Source organism: Juglans regia, chromosome 11 (assembly GCF_001411555.2).
Source record: "Juglans regia cultivar Chandler chromosome 11, Walnut 2.0, whole genome shotgun sequence".
Lineage (NCBI taxonomy): Eukaryota > Viridiplantae > Streptophyta > Magnoliopsida > Fagales > Juglandaceae > Juglans > Juglans regia.
In genome coordinates, this window is record NC_049911.1 from 4,657,716 (window position 1) to 4,684,762 (window position 27,047).

The window sequence follows — 27,047 nt, forward strand, 5'->3', positions numbered from 1 at the left end:
ATGTTTTATTCATTTTTTTCAAAACGATTATGCGACGATTATATAATTCACGGTTGAAAATATATTTTTTCTTTAATAATTGAGCACAATTTTAGAGTCAAATTTCATCCTTCCCGAGGATTTATATTTTATCTAGTAGTCTTATTAATTTATCATTTTTAGTACAAGAGTTGGGCTTGGGTGTTTCTTTTGTCACCACTTTGCTTAAAACGTGGGTTGGGCTGGGTAACGTAATGGCTTAATTGGGCTGGGTAACCTAAGTCCAGCCCACTGTTTCCCCCGACAATCTTGATCAGCCAGTAGTGGCAATTTCCATGCTAAACACGGACTCCTCCAAACTGGTCAAACCCGGGTCTTCGATCTGAGCTGCCTGCCCGGCGAAGATGGAGTACGAGAACAAGCTCGTCCTCGCTCCCATGGTTCGCGTTGTGAGTTTCTAAACTCTTGGAGTTGTACTTTGTCGAAACTTTTGTTCAAATCAATTTCTTCATTTATTGCCTTCATCATGGTTTTATTGTTCACAATTACTCTTTCTCTTTGTCCTGTTACGGAGAAAACCTAGGAAACAGTTAGAGAAAGAAAATCTTGGAGTTCCAATTTTGAATGAGGAACTAATTGGGTTTGGTGGGATTTTTTTCCTAGGGAACGCTACCGTTCAGATTACTAGCCGCTCAGTATGGTGCTGATATCACATACGGGGAAGAGATTATTGACCATAAATTAGTCAAATGCGAGCGAAGAGTGAATGGTACGGCACCATTCTTACAGTTAATATATTCGTGGCTTTGGTTTCAAGTAACCCTGATCCTGCTGCCCGCAAAATATAGCTGTTAAACAATACAAGCTTTGTTTCTGGTTGTTTGCTTTGACTGATTTTGTTCTACTTCATTCCTTTGATTGTAGTTTTGTGATTATACTCGTACCATTAGAAGTAAAATTCATAATTTGCGGGTGTTTGATAGTGTAAGTTCAATAGTTTTGTGATTCAAATTTATTGCTTTTACATCTTAGGGCAGATATAAGGACAGTTGATCTGTAAAGAGCTGAGAATCATTTGTTTGTTGTTTGAGCCTAAGTATCTTCCTTTTTTATCCAAGAATGTTTCATTGAGATGTTATTAAAGACCTAACCATTGATCCAAAAGCCTTAGGACTGTTGGATACTAATTTGGTTAAGCTTTTAACCCTCAAGCTCATAACATTCCACCACGCTTCCGAATCCGACATCCACAGCAGCCCACTCTATCGACACTGACTCGGTGGTAGCCTTTTCCCTTTTGGCGGCTTTACTTATCTATCAATATTAAATGACTTAACACCATGCCCATACATAGTACCAAGATATTTTAATCCAGCCTATAGGTCTCCCCCTTCGTGACGTGAACTCGTGACGTAATCCCTGCTCCGATATCAATTGTTAAGATTTTGTAAGGAGCTTCTTTACCCAATAGACTATGGAGGATGAAGATGCAATAAAAATGGAAGATCAAAACATCATAAATTGCATAGAAAAGGAAATTACAGGATAAAGGATTGTTCGAGGCAATCCATCTCCAGGAAGTTCCAATGTTTACAAGATTCCAGAATGAATTCCTCTCTCACCTCACGCCCCCTTTTGGATTTCGCTCAACACCCACAACGTATAACCTCAACAGACCAAGACAACGATAAAATGACTAACGACAACAAAAGGAAAACAACAGACAAGTAAATAAAAGGCTTGCACAAAACGCACAGCTTGACCCAAACGAACCGTTTCAATAACATAAAACGCTGCATCTGATTAAACCTTCCCAAACGACATCTTCACGTTCCCAGCTTCAAACGACACTGTACTGAGATTTGACTTCATCTTCAGTTCAACTCTTCTCATTTCAACTTTTGCACATCTTCCATTCAACCTAGTTAGGTGCCTAATATTCTCCCCCCCTTAGAGCACCTTGCCCACAAGGTGCCGTTATTTCAACACTGCTTTTGTAGCTGAGATAAGTTTCTTGTCTTTAATGTTCTTGAATTGACCAACAACATAGTCATCGATAGCAGCACACTTCTTGATCCAACTCTTGTAGATAACACTGAAGACTTTGTTTTGGGGCAGCATTTCCTTGGAAATTTTCCATTGAACCACATGGTTATGGAGGTGCTTACACTTCTTGGTTTCCATGACCTTACTTTCTGCAGCAGTTGAGTGAAAGCCAACCAAGAGTTTGGCACAATCCATTATCTGCTCAGCAGAGTAGCCTGAGTAGTGCTTCAAAGTTTCATTCCAAAAAGATTCTTGTTGAGAGTGCAACGTGCAGCATAGACAGCTGCAACGACAATCATTGATGGGCAGTACAAAGCGGTTGTTGGATAATGCATTAGACCCAATTTAGCTAGAAAAAAGACCATATTCTCCATCTCTTGATCAGGTGCAATAGAAGCTTTGAGGTAATGAACCAGAAAAACATATGGTGTAGTAACTGTCAAATACCACTCCAAATTCTCCAAAATTGATTTCTCCATGACAAGTTTCTAATTACTTGTATAAGCATAGTTTGTTATGCAAACCAGGTTATAAACCTGTAGACAGTAACTTTCTTTGTAGTTGTAGGCTAAGAGCATGGAACTTAGGCCAACTAATTGAAGTTCTCTCTTCGATATAATCTTCATGGAAAGATACCGGTCAATTAAATTTATGGTGAGGTAGAGGGTTTCAGGCATGAGTTCAAATCTTCTATGAACCTCAATCAGCCAGACAAGGAGAATAGCCCGCATCTTGAAATTGATTTCAGGCTGTGAGCCCATGTAATCGTGCACTCGACTGTCATCTTTTGTGAGCTTGTAAAACTTGTAGATGTCATCTACATATTCGATTGTTGCCAAATCGTTATTTTCATCTCCTGCACTGATATTCACAATCAAACTTTCCGGCTTAAGCACAACTCCACAAGCAGCCTTGCTTCGAGCAATGAGGCTTGCAGTAAGGGTCTTGATTTCCTTCCTTGAGGACCTTTCTCTTGACTTTCTTCCATTGAGAGGTTTAACCTTTTCATCTTCATTGAAACTAACCACAACTTTAGTCTCAAGTTTGGGCCTATCAATTGCTTGCTTTTGAGCTTCCTCAACATTTTTAGGGCCGCTCTTTCTTTGAATAGCTACCTTATCGTCCATAACTGGTACAACTGGGTTTTTGTTCTTCTCAGCTTTGGCTTGTGCATTTTTCAATAGTTGTGCGTGGAAACTCCTTGTAATGGGGCCTGAAATTTGCTTGCCATCCGCAATAGGAAACACATCTAGATTACCAATGTCTCCAAGAACTCTCTAATTCCTTCTTTGTCCTTGCCCATTATTCACATCAAACCCACTCTTCACTCCACACTCCAAATTCTTTTCCAGCACATCCTTCTCCCATTCATTTATAGGCATAACATCCTTGCCACGGATACTAATTATAACAGCAATAACAGTACCATTCAAAATCAATTTGCAATCCTTGTGATTCCGAACCCACTTGAACACACCCAATGCCAAGTCACATATCTTGCAAAATTCTAAACCCTTAAGTCCCGGTTTGGATTGGAAACTTACACCAACTCATCTCATCTCATCATTACAAATTTTTCAAATTCTCACACAAAATATAATAAACAATTCAACTTTTTCAAATTTCAAAACAATAATAATATTAAAAAATAATATTCTAACAATATTTTATTCAACTCATTTTTGAATATAAAGACAATAATTCTGAGCTAGAACTCCTTTTTATTTCTAGGCATGGTTCACACTCTTGAAGCAAGAGTTCAACCATTTCAGCAAAATCAAACTGTGTAAATAAGAGATGGGAGAGTTCGCTGACCTTTGACACCACTTCTAATGGACATTTTCACAAACAACTAAGGCGCAATTGCAGCCCCTTTTGAGATGGTGAAGTGGTATGAGGGGAAGTGCCATATTACCCCTCCCATCTTTGAGAGCATGCCGAGCAACGATGGCATCAAGGACTGGTCATTGACTGTGGGTTGCTGGGATTTCTTGGCCTCAAAAGATTTCTGAACAATGTTGAAAGCATCCATTGGCAGCACCGACGCCACCTCAAGCTTGAGCATTGTTGCATTTGCTGCAAGCAGCCCATCCGAGGCGCCAAGAAATTCCTTCCTGGGATTCCAATGAACCAGAACGCCGATGTTGGAGAGCCTTTCTGACTCTGACTTTTACACCAAGAAATTTATGTACCGGTCGGAATCAAAGGAGGAGACAGTTAGGTCTTCCCAAGTGGTTCGGATGACGGGGACGTTGCATCGGAGGAGGAGAATCTCAAGAGCAGATCTCCCATCAGCTCGCCTTCAGAAGGTCATCATCGACCCCTATCGGGCATTTGGTTTGGAGGGACTTAAGACGATGTCGTTTGCCTATTATTTGGGTTGGTTTGGATATCAAAGGAGGCATATGGTGGTGATGAAGGATTCTCGGGTTAGGAATCAGAGGTTCGGCTGAGGTTCTAAGGTGATGGAGTCAGTTTTGGTGGGTGTTGGGATCATCCTCGGCTGCTCATTCTTCATTTTGCTTCACACTAACCTTGTCTTGTAGATGAATCTTCTATTCATCTTCTAAGTTCTCCTCTGCAACCTGGTCTTTAGACACCATGAAGGATTCCTTTACTTGTTGCATGAAACCCTTGTAATTTTCTTATGTTCGGTTGACTAAATCCTTGAGTTGCAGCATTGTGTCAAGAATCTTTTCCATCAACAACAAATTTTCTTGCTGTTTCTTGAAGCTTGTCCTGTCGGCCATGAAGGATCATAGGGCTCTAGTACCAATTGTTAAAGACCTAACCATTGATCCAAAAGCCCTTGAAACCCTTGTAATTTTCTTATGTTCGGTTGACTAAATCCTTGAGTTGCAGCATTGCGTCAAGAATCTTTTCCATCAACAACAAATTTTCTTGCTGTTTCTTGAAGCTTGTCCTGTCGGCCATGAAGGATCATAGGGCTCTAGTACTAATTGTTAAAGACCTAACCATTGATCCTAAAGCCCTAGGACTGTTGGATACTAATTTGGTTAAACTTTTAACCCACAAGATCATAACAAATGTTTAGGCTCCTTCTTTACTGCAGCTTGCTCCGAGTCTGGTTCTCCTTCTTTTAATACCATAAATGATAAAATAATAAGCTTCCAAGAGGATGATTTGTTACTTTTTTAGGTTCTGTGCTTTTCAGTTAGAAGAAACCCTAGTTTCTGGTTGAACAGTTTTCAGTTAGAAGAAACCCTAGATCTGATTCAACCAAAAGGATCAAGGCTTGTAACGGTATAAAAACCATTAAGATAACACAAAGTAGCATCTGCTTCCCCCTTTTTTCTTTTTTCTTTTTCCTCTCTTTTCTCTTTTACTTTTCTTTCAGTGGTTAATCTGAAGTTTATCTAGAAATTACTCATTTGTAGCAGAGCCAAATGTTAATTTTCTATTATGGGTTTCCTAGTTTGTTTTTGGCACTGAGCTCATTCAGGATTTAAATATTGAACCTAGTTTCATTTAGTCAACAAGTTAGCAGACTAGCAGGTTGATTGCAGATCTAGGCTCCTTAGCGGTTTCTTTTTTAAAAAAAAAAAAAACTTTTGATGATAAGCAACTTGCATGTAGAATTTGAGGTACTCTTCCATAGTGATTCAGTGTTGTTTTCATGCTCGCTGAATTTAATAATGTTGTTTTCATGTTTGATGAATTTAGGCCTCGTTTATTTTTAGAGATGAGATGAGATGAGTTGAGATTAAAGTTAAAAAGTTGAATAAAATATTGTTAGAATATATTTTTTAATATTATTTTTGTTTTGAGATTTGAAAAAATTGAATTGTTTATTTTATTTTGTATGGGGATTTGAGAAAGTTGTAATGATGAGATGGGAGGTTTTCAAAGTTTTGGGTTTTAGTTTTGAAAGCAAACCAGGCCTTAATGAAGTTCCAAAGTATTTTATTTGTAGGGCTAATGATGGATTTTTAGGTTACCTGCTCAATAAGGTGCCAATATTGTAGACGAGGAGTAGAGTATTGATCAGGGACTAGTCAAGTCGTGAGTGCAGATTATATGGTAAATTTGTCCTCTTATGTTTAAGATCAGTACAAAAATGCTGTGGGCACAGCTGATTGTACTGAATAGATGATGTATGTCATACGCTAGGTGACGATTGACATAAAGATTTATACAAACTTTCTGGGGAAGGAGAAATGAGGACCTTTTTTTTTATTGGCACCGGGTTTCTAATAACAAAGTCCAGACTATTTCCAGGGGTGCATAGGGCCTTGACAAGGAGTTTTTTGCAAGTGCACGTCTAGTAATTCAAGGGCAAATTCCCCCAATCCGATGGCCCGGGAAATTGTTTGCACCCAAGAAGTTTTGAACCTTAAATCTGGAGGAAGCATACCACCAAGACTACAGTTCTTACCACTTGAGCCGACTCCTAGGGGTTGAAGTGAGGGTTTTTTTTATTTTTTATTTGGCATCGGGTATTCGAGAACAAAGTTTTGACTAATCCTGGGGGTGTACAGACCCTCAGCTAGGAGTTTCTTACAAGTGCACTTTGGGTACTTTACACAAGCAACATTAATATTTTTATAAAAGTATTATTTTCTTAGGTACGCTAAATAATGCATGTGAGGTGAGGATTTGGAACTTTTTAAAAAGGCACTTTACACATTCTTTAGTTGGTCTTACATCCATAACTTCACCTTCCATCCAATTCTTATGGAGAGAGGAAGTATTATTTGAGTTAGAATTCATTAAAATGAGGATTTGAGGTTTTTCTTTTGAAGAGTGAATAAGAAAATCAGCTTTTTGTATATTTTCTTTGGTAAGCCTAACATAGGGGCGAGGTTTATGACTTAATTTTCTTATTGAGATAAGAAAACATGAATTTACAGGACTTTGGTTTAGAAGTTTTATTTTGCACATTTTTTACCTTTCAAAAAAAAAAAAAAAAAGAAAATAAAGAAAAAACTGCATCATTTGCCACACAAGGGTGAGCGTTACATTGGGATTTTTTTTTTTTTTTTTTAAACTTTGGAGATTGCACCTGTACCCCTGTGCTGTGTATTAGCAATTTGGTTCAACCTACATTGCTTATCAATGGTCTTTGTGTAAGCAATTTTTTCTCTTTACGTTTTCAACAGAAAAACAATACATAGAAAAAGTGTTTTTTTTTTTCCTTTTCGCTTTCATATTATTATAGCCTCTTGTCTTTTGATTGATGATTTGAATTTAAGGTGATTGGAGTATTATGCTGTTATTGGTCAACAAAAAGAATAAGTTTTTGATGGCAATTGTGGAAGGACATGATTTTTTTCTATAAACAAATGGGAGTACGTCTTGGAAGGAAATGATTCAGCCTATTTGTTGCGAACTTTTTTTTTTTGTTGCTTTGGGAAACTCATTTGTCTCAATCTTGGTCAGAATGTGTTGGGTGTATTGATTTTGTCGAGAAGGGGACAGAGAATGTTGTTTTCCGTACATGCAACCAAGAAAGAAACCGGGTGGTATTTCAGATTGGCACTTCCGATGCTGTGAGAGCTCTCACTGCTGCTCAAATAGTGTAAGTTAATTGTGCCTTGCCGTTCTTTATCATGAGATTAGGATAATTTAACTGGAATAATTACTCGCTTCTATGCTTTTGTTTTTATAATTTTCGATAGAAAGTATTACTTGTATAACAATGAACTTTTGGATAAAATTGTAAGATTTTAGTTCCATTTACATTTCTGCTATCTACCCTTTTGTTTCTTTAGATTCTCTATGTTTTACAAAGTACCTCTCCCCACTTTTAGTAGGTTCTCCAATTTTTTTTTCTGGGTCTGTACAATGTATCTGTTGAAAAATAAGTCTGGTTTGGCTTATAACTTTACCTTCATTCGCTGCGATGAGTGAACTACTGACACAGTATTCCTTCTTGTAGCTGTAAAGATGTAGCAGCAGTGGATATCAATATGGGTTGCCCTAAGTCATTTTCCATTAGTGGGGGCATGGGTGCTGCACTATTGACTAAACCAGAGCTAATTCATGATGTATGCAATGATTATCCTCTCAAAATGCTTTATTTCTCTTTTCTGTCTTTTCCCTCCCTTTCCCGTGAGCAACTTTTGTGGTTTTTCCTTGACCCTTGATTGCTTTAAAAACCAGATTCTGACGACATTAAGGAGGAACTTGGAGATACCAGTTACATGTAAGATTAGACTTTTAAGATCACCTCAGGATACCGTCGAACTAGCGAGGCGAATTGAGAAAACTGGTGTTTCTGCTCTTGCTGTCCATGGCAGGCAAGTCTTTAATTTTCACTTTTCTTTTTTGTCCTAGATCTCTATAATTTTCAGTAACCCTTCAAGGAGCATCCTAGGAGTTGAAGCACAGGCTTAGGATAATCTGTAAACTCAAACATCCTGAGTCTTTTTCCCTGCTAGGAGTTCCCCTGGACTACCCGATATATGGTTGTAGCAGATAGGGTTGTGTATTCACGGCGTTACTCTCTAGGAGTGGGTCCAAAGGGCCATGCCTTGGGGAGAGGTTCCACATCTTCGAAAAAAAAAAAAAAAGGTAGAAACCATTGGCTTTTACAGTCATGAAGGCTTTTATTATCATATCAACTTCCATGGTGCATCTTAACACTTCTATTTTTCAACACTAAAAGAAAGTAATAGAAACATGTCATCATATTCCTACTGGTATGTTTAGTTTGAAGGGGGAAGAAAACGGAAGTGAGGGAGGGAGGAAATAGATCCATTCATCTTTGCCCCACCATTTTGATTCCTGGAAAAGGAGAGAAATGGTGCATGAGAGCTTCTTGTTTCTTATTTTTCCCCCTTGAATTTTTGTTCCAGTGGTGTCCACTGGATAGTTCCCTTCCTTCTTTCTTATAGTTTGACAGCATGGAAAAGCAAAGTACAGAACAGAGGATACATATAGCCAACATTTTGGTCTAACTAGACAGAATGGGTCTTAACTGTGAATCGGGGAATGAGATGGACTAAGAGTGATCATGGAAGCTAAAAATGCTATGGGAAAAGGCTAGCAGTGGAAAAAAAGATGGTTTTGACGGCAGAAATTGTAAGTGTCTTAGGCCATGTCAAAGTTGCATTGAATGCCTCTCTCCAGAGTTTTCCGTGTATTATATATCAATATTCAATCCCTAATTACATCCCAGGAATTATATGTCCAGCTGTCCAACAGGAAAGAATATATGAATACCAATAAGGAAACTAAATATCGCCTATATATATCTACAGCTACTGCTATATTTACAGCCATCTATATATTTTCATATATGAATATCGTTGACATCCCCCCTCAAATTGATGCTGGTCGATCAAGAAGTATTAATTTTTCAAACATGAATTGATGACGGTGGCGAGACCTAGCCTTGGTAAAGACATCATGGTCTTCGGTGGAAATGTGAGGAAGTGTAATCACATGTTGATCAAGTGCTTCACGAATGGAATGACAATCTACTTCAATATGCTTGATGTGCTCATGAAACACTGGATCAGCAGCAATCTGAATAGCATTGGTGTTATCTGCATGAAGAGGAGTAGGAGTAAGTTGTGGAATACCAAGTTCACTCATCAAACCTTGAAGCCACACAATCTCTGAAGATGCGGAGGACATAGTACGATACTCAGATTCGGTAGAAGATTTTGATACTCAATCCTGCTTCTTACTTTTCCAAGAAATGAGAGCATTACCAAGAAACATACACCAACCAGTAACTGAACGATGAGTATCCATACAACCAGCCCAATCAACATCACTATAACCCACCCGTTAACTATAAGGAATTCCTAGTAGAGAAGAATAAACCTCTACCAGATGTACCTTTGAGATAACGAATGATCCGTCGTATTGCTGCTAGATGAGATTGACGTGGAGCCTGCATAAACTGCAAAGGAAATATCAGGTCGAGTAATAGTCAAGTAATTTAAGCTCCCTACTAACTGCCAATATAGAGATGGATCAGATAAGAGTACTCCCTCATCTCGACAAAGCTTTAAATTGACCTCCTAAGGTGTAAGTACAGAGTTCCTTGATTGGAGACCAGCCAAGGTGAGAATCTCTTGGATATACTTGTGCTGATGCAAAAGCATACCTTTGGGACAAGAATGTACCTCGAGACCAAGAAAATACTGAAGTGGGCTAAGGTCTTTCATATGAAAGGTAGTCTTGAGATGCTGTTGTAGACGCTCAATCAAGTAAGAACCAGAACCTGTGATAACTATGTCATCGACATATACTAAAAGAACAACAAGTCTAGTGGTAGTTCTCTGAAGAAAGAGAGAAGAATCAAACCGACTCTGAGTAAAATGAAAATCAGGAAGAGTGGTGCGAAACTTCTCAAACCATGTAGGTGGTGCCTGCTTTAATCCATATAAAGATCGCTTCAACTGACAAACCTCAGTGGACGATGAATGTCTCGTGTGCCTTCTAAAGTAGTTTTTTTTATTTGGAGTGTTGCTCTTGGGAAGATATTGACCCCGAATAAATTGAGGAAGAGAGGATGTGTAGTATTGGATTAGTGCTACATGTGCAAGAAGAATGGAGAATCTGTGGACCATCTCTTACTACACTGTGAGGTAACAAGAGAGTTGTGAGATGAAATCTTTCTAAGGGTTGATGTTGCTTGGGTTATGCCTATGAGGGTGGTGGATTTGTTGGGTTGTTGGTCAAAGATGCAAGGCTGCCATTAAGTGGCAGCAGTGTGGAAGATGATTATGTTGTGTATTATATAGTGTATTTGGACGGAAAGGAATGCGCATTGTTTTGAAGATAAGGAACGCACAATGACCGAGTTGAAGAATTTTTTTCTCCACACTCTAATGTGTTGGTTTTCCACTACTGTATTACATGGGGATAATGTTAAGGATTTCTTGTCTTTAATTTATCGCTTTTAGAATATATTTAAGAGTTCTTATGTATACTTCTTGTGTATAAGAGCTATGCCTATTTCATTCATATATATAATATCTATCTTTTACTGATAAAAAAAAAAAAAAAAACCAGGAAGAGGAGACATATTTCTTCCTTCAAGTCTCCATGTAAGAACGCATTCTTCACATCCATCTGTCTAAGAGACCAACCTTTGGAAGCAGCAATGGCCATAAGAGTACATACAGTAATCATCTTGGTGACGGGTGCAAAGGTTTCCTCATAATCAAGGCCATACTCCTGACAATTTTCAAGAGCCACTAAACGGGCCTTATATCTCTCAATAGTACCATCAGGTCGTAGCTTGATAGTATATACCCATTTGCAGCCAATGAGTTTGACTTCATTAGGACAGGGAACGATGTCCCAAGTGTGGTTATCCTAAAGAGCCTGAAGTTCATCTTGCATTGCTTGCCTCCAACAAGCTTGAGCAGCAACTTGAGAATAAAATTTGGGCACAGAAGTAGTATCAAGAGTAGCCTGATGGGCAGTATGTACGAACCCATACCTGTCTGGGGGATGTGAAACTCGAGATGATCATCGAGGTTTAGTTGGGATGGGATTAGATGTTGGTTCTATGATAGGAAGGGGCAGCGGAGACTGTGGGCGACGTCTTTGATACACAAGCCCTGGCTTAAAACGTTCAAGAGTACAAGACACATCATCAAAAATTGGCAGCTGAACAAAAGTAGAATCATGTGAAACGCAAGACTAGAAGAAATATTGGTTTTCAAAGAAAACCACATTTCGAGAGACACAGAGTTTGTTAGCATCCGCATCATAACACACAAACCCTTTATGAACATTACTATACCCAAGAAAGCACACTTAGCTGCCTGAGCAATAAGCTTGTGACATTCAGTAGATGGCCAGTAAACAAAACAAACACAACCAAATATATGAAGAGAATTATGCTCAGGAACAACACCAAATAGACGAGATTATGGAGAGTCAAAATGTAAATTTGGAGATGGTAAACTGTTAATCAAATACACAGCTGTAGATAAGGCTTCGATCCCAAAACCGAGGAGGCACAAAAGATTCAATCAACAACGTACGAACAACATCCAAAAGATGACTATTCTTACGCTCAACAACCCAATCTGTTGAGGGGTGTAAGGACATGATCGTTGGGAGAGAATACCCCGAGTTTTGAGATAATCTTGAAACTCATGGGACATATTCTCCCCGCCCCCCCCCAAAAAAAAAAAAAAAAGAGTCAGAAAGAAGGGTTTTAATATTTTAATACAAGCAGAAAATTGAGTCTCAACAAACACAACAAAAGCTTGAAAAATAGAAAATGCATCAGCTTTTGATTGAAGGAAATACACCCAAGTGAAACGACTATAGTCATCAATGAAAGTCACGGAATATTTGTATTGAGCATGAGACAGTACGAGACTCACTCCCCAGAAATCAGTATGAATAATCGCAAAACATGTGGAAGTGCGACTGCCATGTAAAGGAAAATGTAACGATTTGCTTTTACCAAGTTTACAAGAACTACAATCAGAAGACACATTAGAAACTGAATTTTTATTTCCCAAATAACCTTGTTTCATAAGATAATTCAAAACAAAAGAATTGGGATGTCCCAAATTTTTATGCCAAACATCACTATTATTAGTAACAGCAATACAAACAAAGGAATCAAAACTGGAAATGGAAAACTGAAGAGGAAATAGACGAACCACTTTAGGCCCTTTCGCGATCAGGTTCCCCGACACTCGATATTGCACACAACAACCATTACAATCAAAATGAATCTCACAATTATTATCTACAAGGTATCCAATTGAAATTAAATTCGTAGATAATTCTGGTGATACAAATACATTGTTGAAAGAGGATCCCAGAGTTCCAATTGCAGTGATAGGAAGAGTATTACCATTGGTGATTTGAATGTGCTGGTCACCCTTATATTTATGAACATTAGGGGTGATTAACGGTCCGGTCGGACCGAACGGACCGACCGGACCGGACCGAGACTTAGACCGGTCCGGTCCGGTCCATATTTTAGAGGACCGAAATCATTCGGTCCGGTCCACGGTCCACAGTTTTTTCGGACCGGACCGGACCGAATGAAAAATTAAAAAAAAAATATTTTTTATATATATTTTATATATAATAATTGTACAATTAACAATATAAATTTTTAAATATATTATTAATACTTGTTAATATTCTATAAATTAACAATATTTTATATATATCTTCATTTAACCTATCACTATTAACAATATAAAATTTTAAATATACTATTAACACTTGTTAATATTCTATGAATTAATAAATATATAATATCAATTAGTTAATTATATAGTAATTATATAAATTAATAATATAATTTTCATCTAATTTATTATCATTGACCATATAAAATATTTTTTTATTGAGTTTGTTACATAATCCACATTAATAAGTCACCTAATTTAATTTAGTATTTTAAATAAATTTTTTTATTAATTATTTAAAAAAAAAAGAAAAAAAAAAGGGCGGACCGACTGGACCGGACCAGTCCCTTTGGGTGTTCGGTCCGGTCCGGTCCGGAAAAATAATGGACCGAAAATTTTTGGTCCATCGCCGGACCGGACCGGACCGGACCGGCCCGTTTGTAGCCCTAATGAACATCATGTAAAGCATTGGCATTTCCAGTCATATGATTGGAAGCCGCAGAGTCAATCAACCAAGTAGAGGTGAGAAAAGTTCCCTTACCTTGAAGACCAAAAGCAGAGAAAGCGGAAACAATCATCTGTTGAACCATCTCGGGTGTAAGAGTGGACGAAGAACCAGCTGTAGGCTGCTGTCCCGGAGCAGAAACAAAGGGAACAACAGCTAAATTAGCCTGTGCAGCAGTGTGAAATACTTGGCCTTGTCGGTTTTGAGGTCGCACACGACAGTCTTTAATGATATCTCCCTCCTTGCAATAATTGCAAAATTTCCTGCTGTAATGTTTCGCAATATGCCCAAATTCTTTGCAACTATAGCACTGTATTTGTGTCTTGGATCTTCCTTTCCCTTGCGCAGCATATGCTACATTAACCATCTCAGTTGTCACAATTTCTTGCGTGAGACCATGTTGAGTAGCAAGACGCTGTTCTTCTCTCAATAATTCCCCCAAGCACACATCCAGGGAAGGAACAAGATTACGGTTTATGAAACTGGCTTGCGTAGTCTCAAATTCTGGTCTCAGTTTCATCAAAAATTGGCCTCTTTGACTCTTAGTATGAACAACTTGCAGTGCTTCCTTAGGAACTTTAGAATACACTATCCCAGAATATTCACTCCATAAATTCAGAAATCCAGCATATAACTGTTCAATAGAGAGATTACCTTGTCTGTAGTTGGAAATCTCTAACTCAAGTTGAAACTTGAGTGCAGTATTGTCCTGATAATATACTCGTCTAAAGTAGTCCCACATCTCCTTACCAGTAGTAAATGATCTAAAGATTGTCGACCATATGTGGTTCAACAGAATTTAATAGCCAAGAAACAATCTTGGCATCCTTGTTGGACCAAGAACTAAATTCTTTTGAGAGCAGTAGGGGTAACAGAAGACCCATCCAAGTGACCCCATAATTCCTTTCCTTTCACAAACATTCGAAACTGAAATTCCCAGTTTACATAATTCTTTCCATTAAATCGAATGATTGAATTTTCACCCGACATAATGACCACAAAATCAAAATGAGTGAAAAAAAATTCATTGTTGATAGACAACCCAAAGAACACTGACCTGAAAATGCCAAAATACCACTGCCAGAAAATACCGCCAGAAAATGCACCGAAAACCTGAGAAAATCTCTTTGCAAAAGCCTACACAGAGAGCCCGAGAAGAGTGCACCGAAAGAGCCCAAAAAAACACCTCTCTAATGAAATAGAAACTGCCGAAATTTCTAGTAGCCACTGACCCACTAACTGAAAGCTCAAAAAAAAAAGGCCAAAAAAACACTGCTCTGAAAAACAGAGAGTGCTGACAACTGTGTAGAAAGAATTGCCCAGAAAAAAATTAACCCTGAAAGTGAAGGCAGAGAGTGCCGACACAAGCCAAAGAACCAAGATAAAACACTAGTCTGTGCCAATGGACCCAGAAAGTACTAGTCTGAAAACAGACAGTGCTGACACAAGCAAAGGAAGTAATCTGCCGAAAAAATTGCCCAGAAAATTCTAGGGCTCTGGTACCATGTCAAAGTTGCATTGAATGCCTCTCTCCAGAGTTTTCCGTGTATCATATATCAATATTCAATCCCTAATTACATCCCAGGAATTATATGTCCAGCTGTCCAACAGGAAAGAATAAATGAATACCAATAAGGAAACTAAATATTGCCTATATATATCTACAGCTACTGCTATATTTACAGCCATTTATATATTGCCATATATGAATATCGTTGACAGGCCAGAGATAGACAAGGAGAGCTTAGTAGAATCCAGTAGTAGGTGAGGTAGCAGACCCTCAACTGTTGACTTGTTTAGCAGAACTCAAAATGAGGACACACTGAAGCTTCTAAAGTACTTTTGATAATCATGAATGGTTGAGGGAAAAAGTTTTACTCAATAAAGTGAGTTTAAAGATAAGGCTTTTGAAGTGTCATCAATTGTAAAGGCAATTCTTGACGGAGCACCAACGTATGTATAATGCTAAAGAGAGAAACATCATGATAAACAAAAAGAACAATAATAAACTGTAGGATTGTAATTGCAATGTCAAGTGGGATTGTAAGCTTACCATTCTTTTAGAGTTTGGGACCTCTAGTAAACTTAAATATACAAAATTATCTTAATTGTTTAGTAAAAGAACTTATGTTTTCCTGTTCAATTACTTGCAGAAGAGTTGCTGATAGGCCCAGGGATCCAGCCAAGTGGGATGAAATTGCTGATGTTGTAGCAGCCTTATCCATTCCAGTTATAGCAAATGGCGATGTCTTCAAGTATGATGATTTTCAATGCATAAAAGATGCTACAGGTAGTTAAGAGATTCTCTAATTTATTGTAAATGATGTTACTTTATACTTATGTGAGGTGATGCCTTTGAGTATGATCATTTTCAGTGCATCAAAGATGCTACATGTAGTTGAGAGATTCTCAATTTTATTATTGAAAAGGATTTTTACTATCAGTTGTAAACTCTAGTTAGGTATTTCTCACGTATACTCCTTGTGTACTTGGCTTTGCCTATTCTTATGAATAAAAAAAATGCCTTGATTACCGATCAAAAATTTTTTTTATTGAAAAGGATGTTACTTGAAACCTAACTGATGCTGTTACAATCTTTTTTTTGTAAGGAAATATTTTATTAATGATATCTGGTGCTGTTACCATCAGGCATTTAATGGACATATTTCTGATGGATTGGAGCTTATCTGAATAGGATCTCAAGAGACTATCTGAATCTAATCAATCCATTGTACATGGTGCAGAGATGCTGTTGTTGCCTTTTTGTCTTATTTTCATATAACTTTTTATCTGAAAGTGTAGGGAGGGCTACTTCATCTTGTCTGAGTTTGGTGTTTGGAGAATGTTGCCTCTGTTCAATTTGCAAGCATTGTTCCAATCTTTTAAGTAGACAGATTCTTAAAGTCAATGGCCACCTCAACTTAGTGTTGTTTTATGTCTTCTCATATTAAGTGAGGAGGAACGAGTTGCAGCAAAAGGGCACATTTGAAACAGGCCAAGAAGATAGTAGAGAAATTCCGGAGGAATTAAAACTGAGATTGGCATATAGAGAAGCAGCAGTTGCTGTTCTTGCATGCTACTTCCCAGATTCCTATCGGCCTTTCACTGAGGTCATTTTCATGTCATCTCATTTGGTCAAAGGTTCCCCATCTTGATAGAGTTTAAAATAAAGTTTGCAAATGGCTTTTGCAGACAGATATAAAATCCATCCGTAACAACTTTCAGATGACCATTTTTTAGATTCTACATTTAAGGATGTGGTATAGAAAGGCAGTCCTCATAGAAACGAAGTTATTTGAGATAGTGCATGCAAGAAGTAGAGCATTACGTATCATAGAGAGGGGAAGGAAGGTGACTAAAGAGTTGGTAATCAGTTTCACCACTGCGAGATGGGTTGTGCAGTCTCTTGAAGGATTTGGTCAAGCGGATGCCAAGAAGGATTACATTAAAACCTTTAGTTATGGCAATAGTGCCTATATTGCTCAGAGGTCCTCTAAGGCTTTCGGTCATTTGGCCATTGTGGAGTATAGAGGTGGTGGCAGGAGAAGCATCATCATTGTCTCAGAAGATGTTGGAGGCCTAGGCTGGAAAAGGCTGGCGTTGGAGCTTCGTGAGATGAGTGGTGGTGGGGTGAATGCTACAGGGGAGAAGTATGGGAGGGAGGTTCCCAGCCATCTTTCTGTGCAGACTACCACCTCTGCCAAGACCTATGCTAAGGCCGTAGTTGGAGTTGTTCCAGCCATGAGAGGAGCTGCCAGTAGTCCAAATTTTGATTTAGAGGGCAATGATGGAATTTTGAAGGAGAAGGGCAGAGAGGAAAGCCAAGGCAAAGGTGTTTACACAAGAAGGGATGAAGGCTCTCTGATCAAGGGGAGAGTAGCTGAGAAGGTTTCCTTACTTAGAATAAAGGAGGAACTTATAGATGAGAGGGAGAGGCTCACGAGGTTAATTGACAGTATTGACTTGGATCTGGGCATGGATTAGGGACTTGAAATAGCCTGTGGTGCCCATGAGGTTTTGAGCACACAAGTGGCTGGGCCTAAGCCTTTGGGCCCATAGAAAGACACGAGGGGAGATGGTGTATTAGACAAGATACGGGGAGGGCCAAGCTTTCAGGCCCATCAATGTATGAGTTTATGAGTTTGGGTCCTCGTCCGACGTTTCTCTATCGGAGACTGACACCCACCTGACCCCCTCACCACAGACTTGGTCAACGGGGGTAGGCGAACAGGTGGCTGGCCTCCCGGACGGGCGGAGGGGGGGCGACGGCTCCGTCGCTGTTAGACACTAGGGAAACTGGTGTGGCTTTTGAGGCAGTAAATGCCGGCAACTCTGGTCCAACAATCACGGAATCACCCCAGACCGAGCTATTAGCTGAAATGATGGCCCTCTCGAGTTTGGAAAAGGACCCTACAAAGGTGAGGGGTGGTGAGGCTGACACAGAGGCAACATGAAGACCTTTGGCGTTGGTTCCTTTTGATTCTTTTAGGATTGAAGGAGAATTTGATAGTGTGGGGATGGCAGATACAGTCCCCTTGGCATGTGAAGATGTCTGCTGCTGGGAAGACCCATTCCCACTGGTATCCCTACATTCGTTCAAGAACAGTAATCCTCAGGCTTCAAACTGGGTCCTGAACAAGGCAAAGGAGATGCAATTCAGTGTAGGGATTTTATGTGATGGTTTTAAGGACCAGCTCATTGCCCTCCTTGCAACTATAGAAGCTAGAAAGAACAGTTCGGGATCACTTAGGGAGCTCGCATCAACTAAAAAGCGAGCAAGAGAACTCCAAAGACTTGACTGGATGGTAAATGATGGAGCAAGTGGAAAGAGCTCTAACTGGGGAAAAGTGAGGGGAAGGGCAAAGGATGTGGTTTTATGAAACCAAAAATTGTTTCTTGGAACGTAAGGAGGTTGAATGAGAAAGATAAATGCCTTATAGTTAGAAATCAGCTTCGTAAATGGAAGGTTGACGTTGTATGTTTGCAAGAAACAAAACTTGCAGTTATTTCCCTTCGTATCATTAGAAGTTTGTGGGGTTGTAGTCAAGTGGGATGGCATTATTTACTGTCCATTGGAGCATCCGGGGGCATACTAGTAATGTGGGACAGGAGAGTGGTGGAGAAAGTGGAAGATTTTCTAGGAGATTACGTGGCAGCATACTCGTTTAAGAATGTCATGGATGGGTATTAGTGGGCTTTCACCAGAGTTTATGGGCCTAATCTTGATCGGTCTTCCAGAAGTTTACTATGGGATGAGTTGGCCGGTATTGGCAGCGTATGGGACCTACCTTAGTGTATCGGAGGTGACTTCAATGTCACTCGTTTTCTGAGTGAGAGATCGGGTGGTTCGGGTTTCTACCCACCCATGGTAGATTTCTCTAACTTCATCTCTGAACAAAATTTACAAGATATTCCTCTCGCAGGTGGCTCTTTCACTTGGTCTAGAGACCGAGATCTTACATCTTGCTCAAGGCTTGAACCTCACTGGATTGGGAGGCTCATTATCTGGATCTCATTTAGAAGAGTTTACCCAGGTTATGTTCGGACCACTTTCCCATCCTTTTGAACTGAGGAGGCATTCGAAGAGGTCCAAGGTACATCAAATTTGAGAACATGTGGTTGAAGTCTGATGGTTTTTTGGACAGAATACGTCAATGGTGGTCATCTTACCATTTCATGGCAATTCTAGTTATACTCTTGTAAATTAAAGTCTTTGATAAAATATATGAAGGAGTGGAATGCGCAAGAGTTTGGTAATGTGGAAAGCCAAAAAATTGTTCTCTTGGAGGGGCTTAAGGGTTTGGAGGGTGTGCAAGAGGAGAGGGTACTATCTGAAACCGAGCGGGCTCGCAAAACTCAAGTGACTGCGGACATTGAACGAATCTCTCTTTTGGAAGAAATATCTTGGAGACAAAAATCACGAGCTTTATGGTTGAAGGAAGGGGATAGATGCACCAAGTTCTTCCACCAGGTGGCCAACTCGCATAGGCAGAACAATGCTATAGAAACTCTGATGATAGACAGGCCTTATCCAACCAAACCGAGATCTCAGATCACATGGTCGATTACTATGATAAGTTGTTTTCGGAACAGTTTTCGTGGAGGCTGAGACTTGATGGGCTGGTTTTTGATGTTCTCTGCAGGCTTTGGAACAACTTGAAAGGCCGTTTGAGGAGGTAGAGGTCAGATTGGTAGTTAAAGGAATGGCGGGAGACAAAGCCCCAGGTCCTTATGGCTTTTCCATGGCCTTGTTTCAGACTTGTTGGGATGTACTTAAAGAAGATATCATGGGGGGTTTTCCATGAATTTCATGGAAGTGGGCGGTTCGAGAAAAGTCTCAATACAACCTTTTTAGCACTCATTCCTAAAAAGACCGGCGCAATAGAGGTGAAAGATTTTCGTCCCATTAGCCTGGTGAGTGGGTTATACAAAATTTTATCCAAAGTATTGGCGAACAGGCTGAGCAAGGTGGCTTCGAAATGCCTTTGTTCAAGGTAGGCAAATCCTTGACTCGGTACTTATTGCCAATGAATGCCTGGAGAGTCGTATTAAGTCGGGAGAGCCAGGACTTCTATGCAAGTTGGACATGGAGAAAGCTTATGATCACGTCAGTTGGGGATTCTTACTTTATATACTTGAGATATGTGGCTTTGGCACTAAATGGCATACTTGGATCCATCACTGTATCTCTACGACTTGTTTTTCTGTATTGGTGAATGGCACGTCAAAAGGCTTTTTCAAAAGCTCCCGAGGATTGCAACAAGGGGATCCCTTTTCTCCACTTCTCTTTGTTTTTGTAATGGAAGCTTTCAGTAAGATGATTTCAGGGGCAGTGGCGGGTGGGTTCCTATCAGGATTCTCAGTTGGTGAGGCAGCCTCTGGTTTGCTCAACATCTCTCATTTATTGTTTCCTGATGATACTCTAATCTTTTGTGAGGCCAGACATGAGCAAATTTGAGCTTTGAGGGCTCTCTTATTGTGCTTCAAGGCCGTGTCAGGGTTGAAGGTGAATTTGGCCAAATTTGAGGTAGTGCTAGTGGGGCTTGTACCCAATGTGGAGAGTTTGGCGTCAATCTTGGACTGCAAGATATCTCAGCTGCCCATGAAATATCTTAGTCTTCCGTTGGGCGCGACTTTTAAATCAAAATCCATGTGGGATGATGTGCTAGAAAAAATGCAGAGGAAATTAGCCGGTTGAAAGCGGATATACTTATCCAAAGGGGGTTGAGTGACTCTCATCAAGAGCACTCTTTCTAACTTACCAACGTACTTCCTCTCATTATTCCCACTCCCTGCCAAGGTGGCTCATCGCATGGAGAAACTTCAATGTGATTTCCTATGGAGAGGGATAAAGGATAAGTTTAAATTCCATCGCTTTGAAGCATGGAGAATTATGGGGAGGTTGGTGTTCCAATGAGGTGAGTGGGCCTCATGGAGTTGGGCTTTGGAAACATATTAGAAAATGTTGGGACACATATGCAGCACATACTTGTTTCAAAGTCGGAAATGGAGTGAAAATAAAATTTTGGCATGATTTATGGTGTGGTGATCGGGCACTCAAGGAAGTTTTTCTTCTAGTCTATGGCTTAGCAAGAAGGAAAGGCATCAATAGCGGATTTAGTTATCATCTCCAATGGCCTTCCCCAATGGAACATTACTTTCCTTAGAGATGCACAAGACTGGGAAATGGATGAATTTTTAGTGTTCTTTGACCAGGTGTACTCCACTTGTGTGTCGGGGGAAGGTGAAGACAAGATTTATTGACGCCCTTCTAAGAAGGGAGTTTTCACAGCCCGTTCTTTCTACCATTCTTTGACCATGCACAAATAAGATTTTTCCCATGGAAGAGCATATGGAGGACAAAGGCACCTCTAAAGGTAGCCTTTTTTGTTTGAACAGCCTCTTTGAGGAAGATTCCTACTATAGACAACTTGAGGAAACGTGGCATCATAATTATGGACTAGTGTTATATGTACAAGAAGAGGGACGAGTCCACTGACCATCTATTACTACATTGTGAAATTGCCATGATCTTGTGGAATGAAGTTTTTGCTCGATTGGGTTTAGCTTGGGTTATGCCGGAAAGGATACGTGACTTTCTAACCTTTTGGAGAGGTATCCGGGGCAACTCTCAAATTGCATCCATATGGAAGATGATACCTATATGTTTATGGTGGTGCATTTGGAGGGAGCGGAACACAATAAGCTTAATTTGAAGATCAAGAGTGATCGATGGAAGAGCTTAGAAATTTGTTTTCCATGGCATGCCTTTTCATGAATTCCTTGCATCTCTAAACTAGCACGCATAGGCGTCGCTCTTGTATATGTCCTGTATACTTGGGCATTTGCCTTCTTCTTTTGATCAATAAAAATTTGTTTACCGATCAAAAAGAAATATTAAGTGAGGATATCTGGTCTTTTATAATTCCAGCATCTTGAAGCAATAGGAAAGTGTGTGAAAACATAAGTGGTTTAGCAAAACAGTGGTGGTTATATCATACCAGCTACAGCAGCCCCCCCCAAATAAAAAGAAACGTAAGAAAACTTGAGACCATCTTTGCTCTCCTTACACTTAATCTTCTCTTTGTCCCTGATGATGGAATGTATAAAGTCATAGGCACAAGGAAGGTATGTGTTTAGTGGAAATTTATTAGCGAGAGTAGGCATGCATAATAATAGTGAAGAGACAGTCACTTTGGAGATACAAGAATAATGAAAAGAAACTTGTTTGCTTTCTGAATTCAATTTATTGTTGTGATTGTGGGCAAGTTTAGAGATTGTGGCCAGTAGGAACCCTGACTTATATGGAAGAAGGGATATTTTGAAGATGTGGTGGGTTGGCCAGTATACTAAGGTGTAGAGATGTCAATTTGAAGGAAAGGCAGGGATAAAGAGAGCATGTGGTATCATCAAAACCCTTCAGCCTAAAGATTGCAAATATGGGTTGTTGCTATCTGTCTGAGGGATTACTTACCAGGAAAAAAAGCTATCTGTTTGAGGAATATTTCAAACTTTTTTGGCTTGTATTATCTTTTTTCCCTTGTTATTGATTTTTTTGCCTTTAAGTTCATAAATTTTTTATTGTTTTCTTGGTTATAATATTTATTAATAGATACAATTTCTAACTAATACCGGTTTTCTTTAGGTGCTTCATCGGTGATGGTTGCCAGAGGAGCTCTTTGGAATGCTTCAATTTTCTCTCCCCTAGGCAAAGTACCATGGGAAGATGTGAAAAGAGAATATATTAGGAAGGTAAATTTCTCCTTGTGACATTTCTTGTTATACGTGAATGGGTTTCAAAACTTTTGATGAAATTGATAATGTACTGATGATTCCTTTATATCATTTGTAGAATTGTTTTATTTTTTTGAATTCCTTAACACTCAACTCCTTCTATCTAGCCTTCTCAACTATGAGCTAACTATTTATCCTCAAAATGCATCTGTTTTCCTGCTTCAACTCTGATCGGTAAAGCGGTTGTAAGATGTACTTTAAGGGGAGGTTTGGATAGTGAGTTGAGATGAGATGAAAGTTGAATAAAATATTGTTAGGATATTATTTTTGTTTTGGGATTTGAAAAAGTTGAATTGTTTATTGTATTTGTGTGAGTTTGGGAAAGTTGTAATGATTAGATAAGATGAGCTGAGAGGCTTCTTGTATCCAAACAACCCCTAAGAGAGATTGAAATAGCCTGATCCTACACCTGATTAAGAGAGAGCTTACCCTTCTCTGGAACAACCCTGAATAGGTTATGATATATATATATATATATGATGATTTCTTTTTGTCATAAGTAGAGTTTCTCATTTTTTTGAGAGATTTGAAGAGAAATTTATTTCTTGAAAGGACGTTTACTTTTGGAGTATATTCATTCTTAACTTAGTCTATATTTATAGAAGTGATAATGGCCAAGTAGAATAGGATTGCATTCTAGTAGGTCATGTTGAAGTTTGGGTGGGCTAACTGGTTCTCCACATATGATTTCAGAGCATCTTTTGGGATAATGACATTAAAAGCACAAAGCACACGTTGAAGGAAATGATCATGCATTATTCTTCCCTTGAACTCCCAGAGGGAAAAGCTGTGATCAAATCAGAATCCTTGGCAGATTTAGCGTAAGTTCAATATGTTAAGCACCCAACAAAAACTACTTTCATTTTATTTGATGGGCACATATTCCATTGTCCAGGATTACTTTCAGCAGAAGTACCCAAGGGTTTGTGATAATCAATGGATTTAGAATATCCATTAAGCACCTTTGCCTTTTTGTTTTTACATTTATGTAATTTAAAACTCGTGGTGAAGAAGTGCTCTTTGGCTTAGTTGATGGAATCATAGAATATATCATGTTTGTTGGTTTTCAATTACAGTTTGTATGGAATTTAAAATTCTTGTGGTGAGGAAATGCTCTTTGGCCGAGTTGATGGAGCCTTACCAATATACCAAGTTTGTTGGCTTTAAACTCATTGAAATCCGATGTACCTCGAATGTTGATATTATAGTTTTTATACACTTTTTCTTGACTTCAACCCAATTTTTAGTACCTGACCTTGATAGTTGTTTAGATGCCACAGCTTTAAGATATGTGCTTTGTGTGGTTGCAAAGTAATATGAAGACCATTAACAAGTAAGGATCAAATAAACTATTAATGAAGCATGAATAGATCAAAAGATATGCTGCATAAGCATATGAAAATCCCAACAACTTGAGATATTGTGAAAGGACCAAGACATATAAGAACATATAATATCCCAAAAATCTAGTTCTTTTATTCTATTATATCAAAAAATGATTTATGGATAGTGAAGATTCCTGCAAATAAGAACTTCAATTAACTTAGTGCATTGCATTTGTTCTATTTGATCTTTATTTGGGAGCTGATGTTGTTTTCTTTGATCCTTCAGGAAACTCTATGGGGTGGCGAGCTACTATCAGTTTGTCAATGAAAATAGATTCTTGGTCAATGGGATTAGATGAACTTTTGTGGTTTTTTTACAGAGTTTTTTCTGTCAACAAAATGAAGACAAGCACGTGAGTTTGGCATTTTTTTTCCCATTATATCTAGACATCCTTATCTAGATCATACCCACTGAAGTTACCTAGGCATATTTCTTCTAGTTCATTTTATCTAGGTAAAATTGGAACTCAACAAATAATGGCCACGATCCCAAAAATGACAAATTGAGTCTCTTGTTCTAAATTCTAATGCAATATTAGCTGGAGTAAGCCAATCACCTTAACCACACCCAAAACCCGGTAATATAGTTACATGTGATCGGATTGGAACATATATTCCCTCTTTAGTTTAGATTTTTTTTTTCATGAACATGTTTGTTGTTCTGAAATTGTAGCATTCACTTTTGAATGTTTGGAATTTTCCTTCAGTTCCTCGACCCCATTTCATTTATGCTAGAAGTCCGTCCATTTCTTGCTATAGCTCGTTACTTCGGCACCTTTCTGTATTTAAGAGAAGAAGACGTGTTCTTATGCAGATAATCATGCACTATTCTTTAGAAAGTACCTCTCCTGTGTTCAGGACTGAAGCAGGAAAACAATGCCAGCTTCAATTAACCAAAGCTGATGGGGATTCGTCTATTACCTGGGTCCCCGCAGCCAAACATGGGTGGGTTGTAGCCTGTTGGGGCATCTACTTCTGCATTCTTCAAAAATTGCTGGGCATCTACAACGAAGATTTTGCTTAAATTTTGATCCTTAATATTCACAATCACTCGATGGACGAGTAGTTATTCACTAATATCTGAATATGAGCACGTGGTACATTTATTCTATGATAGGATGTCATGTATTTTGATGTCGTGCCACTGCCATTGTATGATAAGATGAGAGTAACACATCATTCATAATTCCAAACTATCTAATCATTGGCTTGATGTGATATATTATTTTAACTTTACAATAAAGGAGTTTTATGCATATCAAGCATGCCAGTTTGTAAAATTGTTTTTAGAATTTTCTTTACAAACCTAGCATTTTTTTAATAATCTTCCTCATCCATTTCCCATTGATGTAGTCTACCCATTTATTTTTTAGGAAAATTTGGATGAAAATCTCCTGTATTTGATCGTATTTGAATTAGTCCTTGTGTCTATAGGGCTTCCAAATCTATACTAGAAGAGGTAGTGAAACTAAATTTCGTCTATCCTAATGAATGGAAAACGTGTCATCCTATAAGGCAGCCACGTGTTGAATATTTTTGGAAGTATCTCTCTCCTTCAACCACCATGAGTGGCTGAATATGACCCTGGTTCGGTCTCCAAGGGAGCTGAACACCTTGTGGCAACCAAACTCACTTGGTTCGACCCACTCACGCTTTGTAGGATTTGGCCATCCATGAGGTCATGGGGTGGCCAATGGGGGTGAAGGACTATCCTCCCTGCCAAACCTCTTTATTTATTTATTTCTTTTTTCTTTTTATTTTTGAATTTTTTGTAAAACAAATTATTATAATTCTACTTTTTTTTTTTATTAGAAGTTTTGAAAAATAAGAGAAAAAAAAAAAAACTCAAGATGTAATAACTTTACAAAGACAATTTGTGATGTAATAGGTTCATGCGTAAATTCTAAAAAATAGTTGCACAATGGTTGAATCTCAAATATGGAAAATGAAAAATTCTCTTCATCAGTTGCTATTCATCATTCTACACTTTATGAAAAACACTTCCACATCCTATATTAAATATCCTCACACCCTATGAAAAAGTTATAGTTGTGGGGTGTGAGAGTAAATAGTAGTTGATGCATAGCATTCTTTATGGAAAGTTTATCTAAATTTTCTTATTTTCATTATGTAGACTGATCTTTGTGTATTTCTCACTTTCTTATTAAATCTTATTTGACAAAAAAAGAGAATTAATAAATTTTTTTACAAGGTATAAAATTACGGAATTGAATAATCTCAAATGAAGTATTTCCTTTTAAATAAAAAACAAGAAGACTTGTTTGGATAGTAAGTTAAGATAATATGAATTGAGATGATTTGTGAATAGTAATAAAATTATTAATTAAAATTAGATGAGATGAAATGATGTGAGACCCTGTATCCAAACCGGCCCATTTATTAAGACTTTCATTTTCTGTAAAAAATAAAAATAAAAATAAAAGGCCACAATTAGGGGTATAAATTTAAACCGAGAAACCGGAAAATCGGATCAGACCGAACCAGTTGGTCCGGTTTTGAACCGGTTCGGTCGGGAACCGGTTCTTATATTATGAAAACCGGCCGGAATCGGTCCGGTTTCGATTCCGTAGTTTCTGGAACCGAACTAGACCGGACCGAACCGATTGGAAAAAATATATATATAAAAGTTAATTTTATATATAATATATAATCATATATCATATATGAAATAATTTCATATTATAATTTATAAATTATAACATAAAATGTTAATCTTAAATATGAACA

The 27,047-nt window shown here is 38.4% G+C and overlaps 1 protein-coding gene across 1 annotated transcript; it reads left to right on the top strand.

The window, feature by feature from the left end:
• Positions 1 to 196: 196 nt before the first annotated feature.
• On the top strand, positions 197 to 25,569 carry LOC108984024 (tRNA-dihydrouridine(20) synthase [NAD(P)+]-like). Its single transcript, XM_018955851.2, has 10 exons — positions 197 to 428; positions 643 to 748; positions 7,426 to 7,564; positions 7,925 to 8,033; positions 8,149 to 8,285; positions 15,774 to 15,910; positions 22,766 to 22,872; positions 23,608 to 23,735; positions 24,526 to 24,652; positions 25,114 to 25,569. Exons 1-9 carry the CDS (start codon positions 384 to 386, stop codon positions 24,596 to 24,598), a joined length of 981 nt encoding a protein of 326 aa, XP_018811396.1. The 5' UTR covers positions 197 to 383; the 3' UTR covers positions 24,599 to 24,652; positions 25,114 to 25,569.
• Positions 25,570 to 27,047: the final 1,478 nt, after the last annotated feature.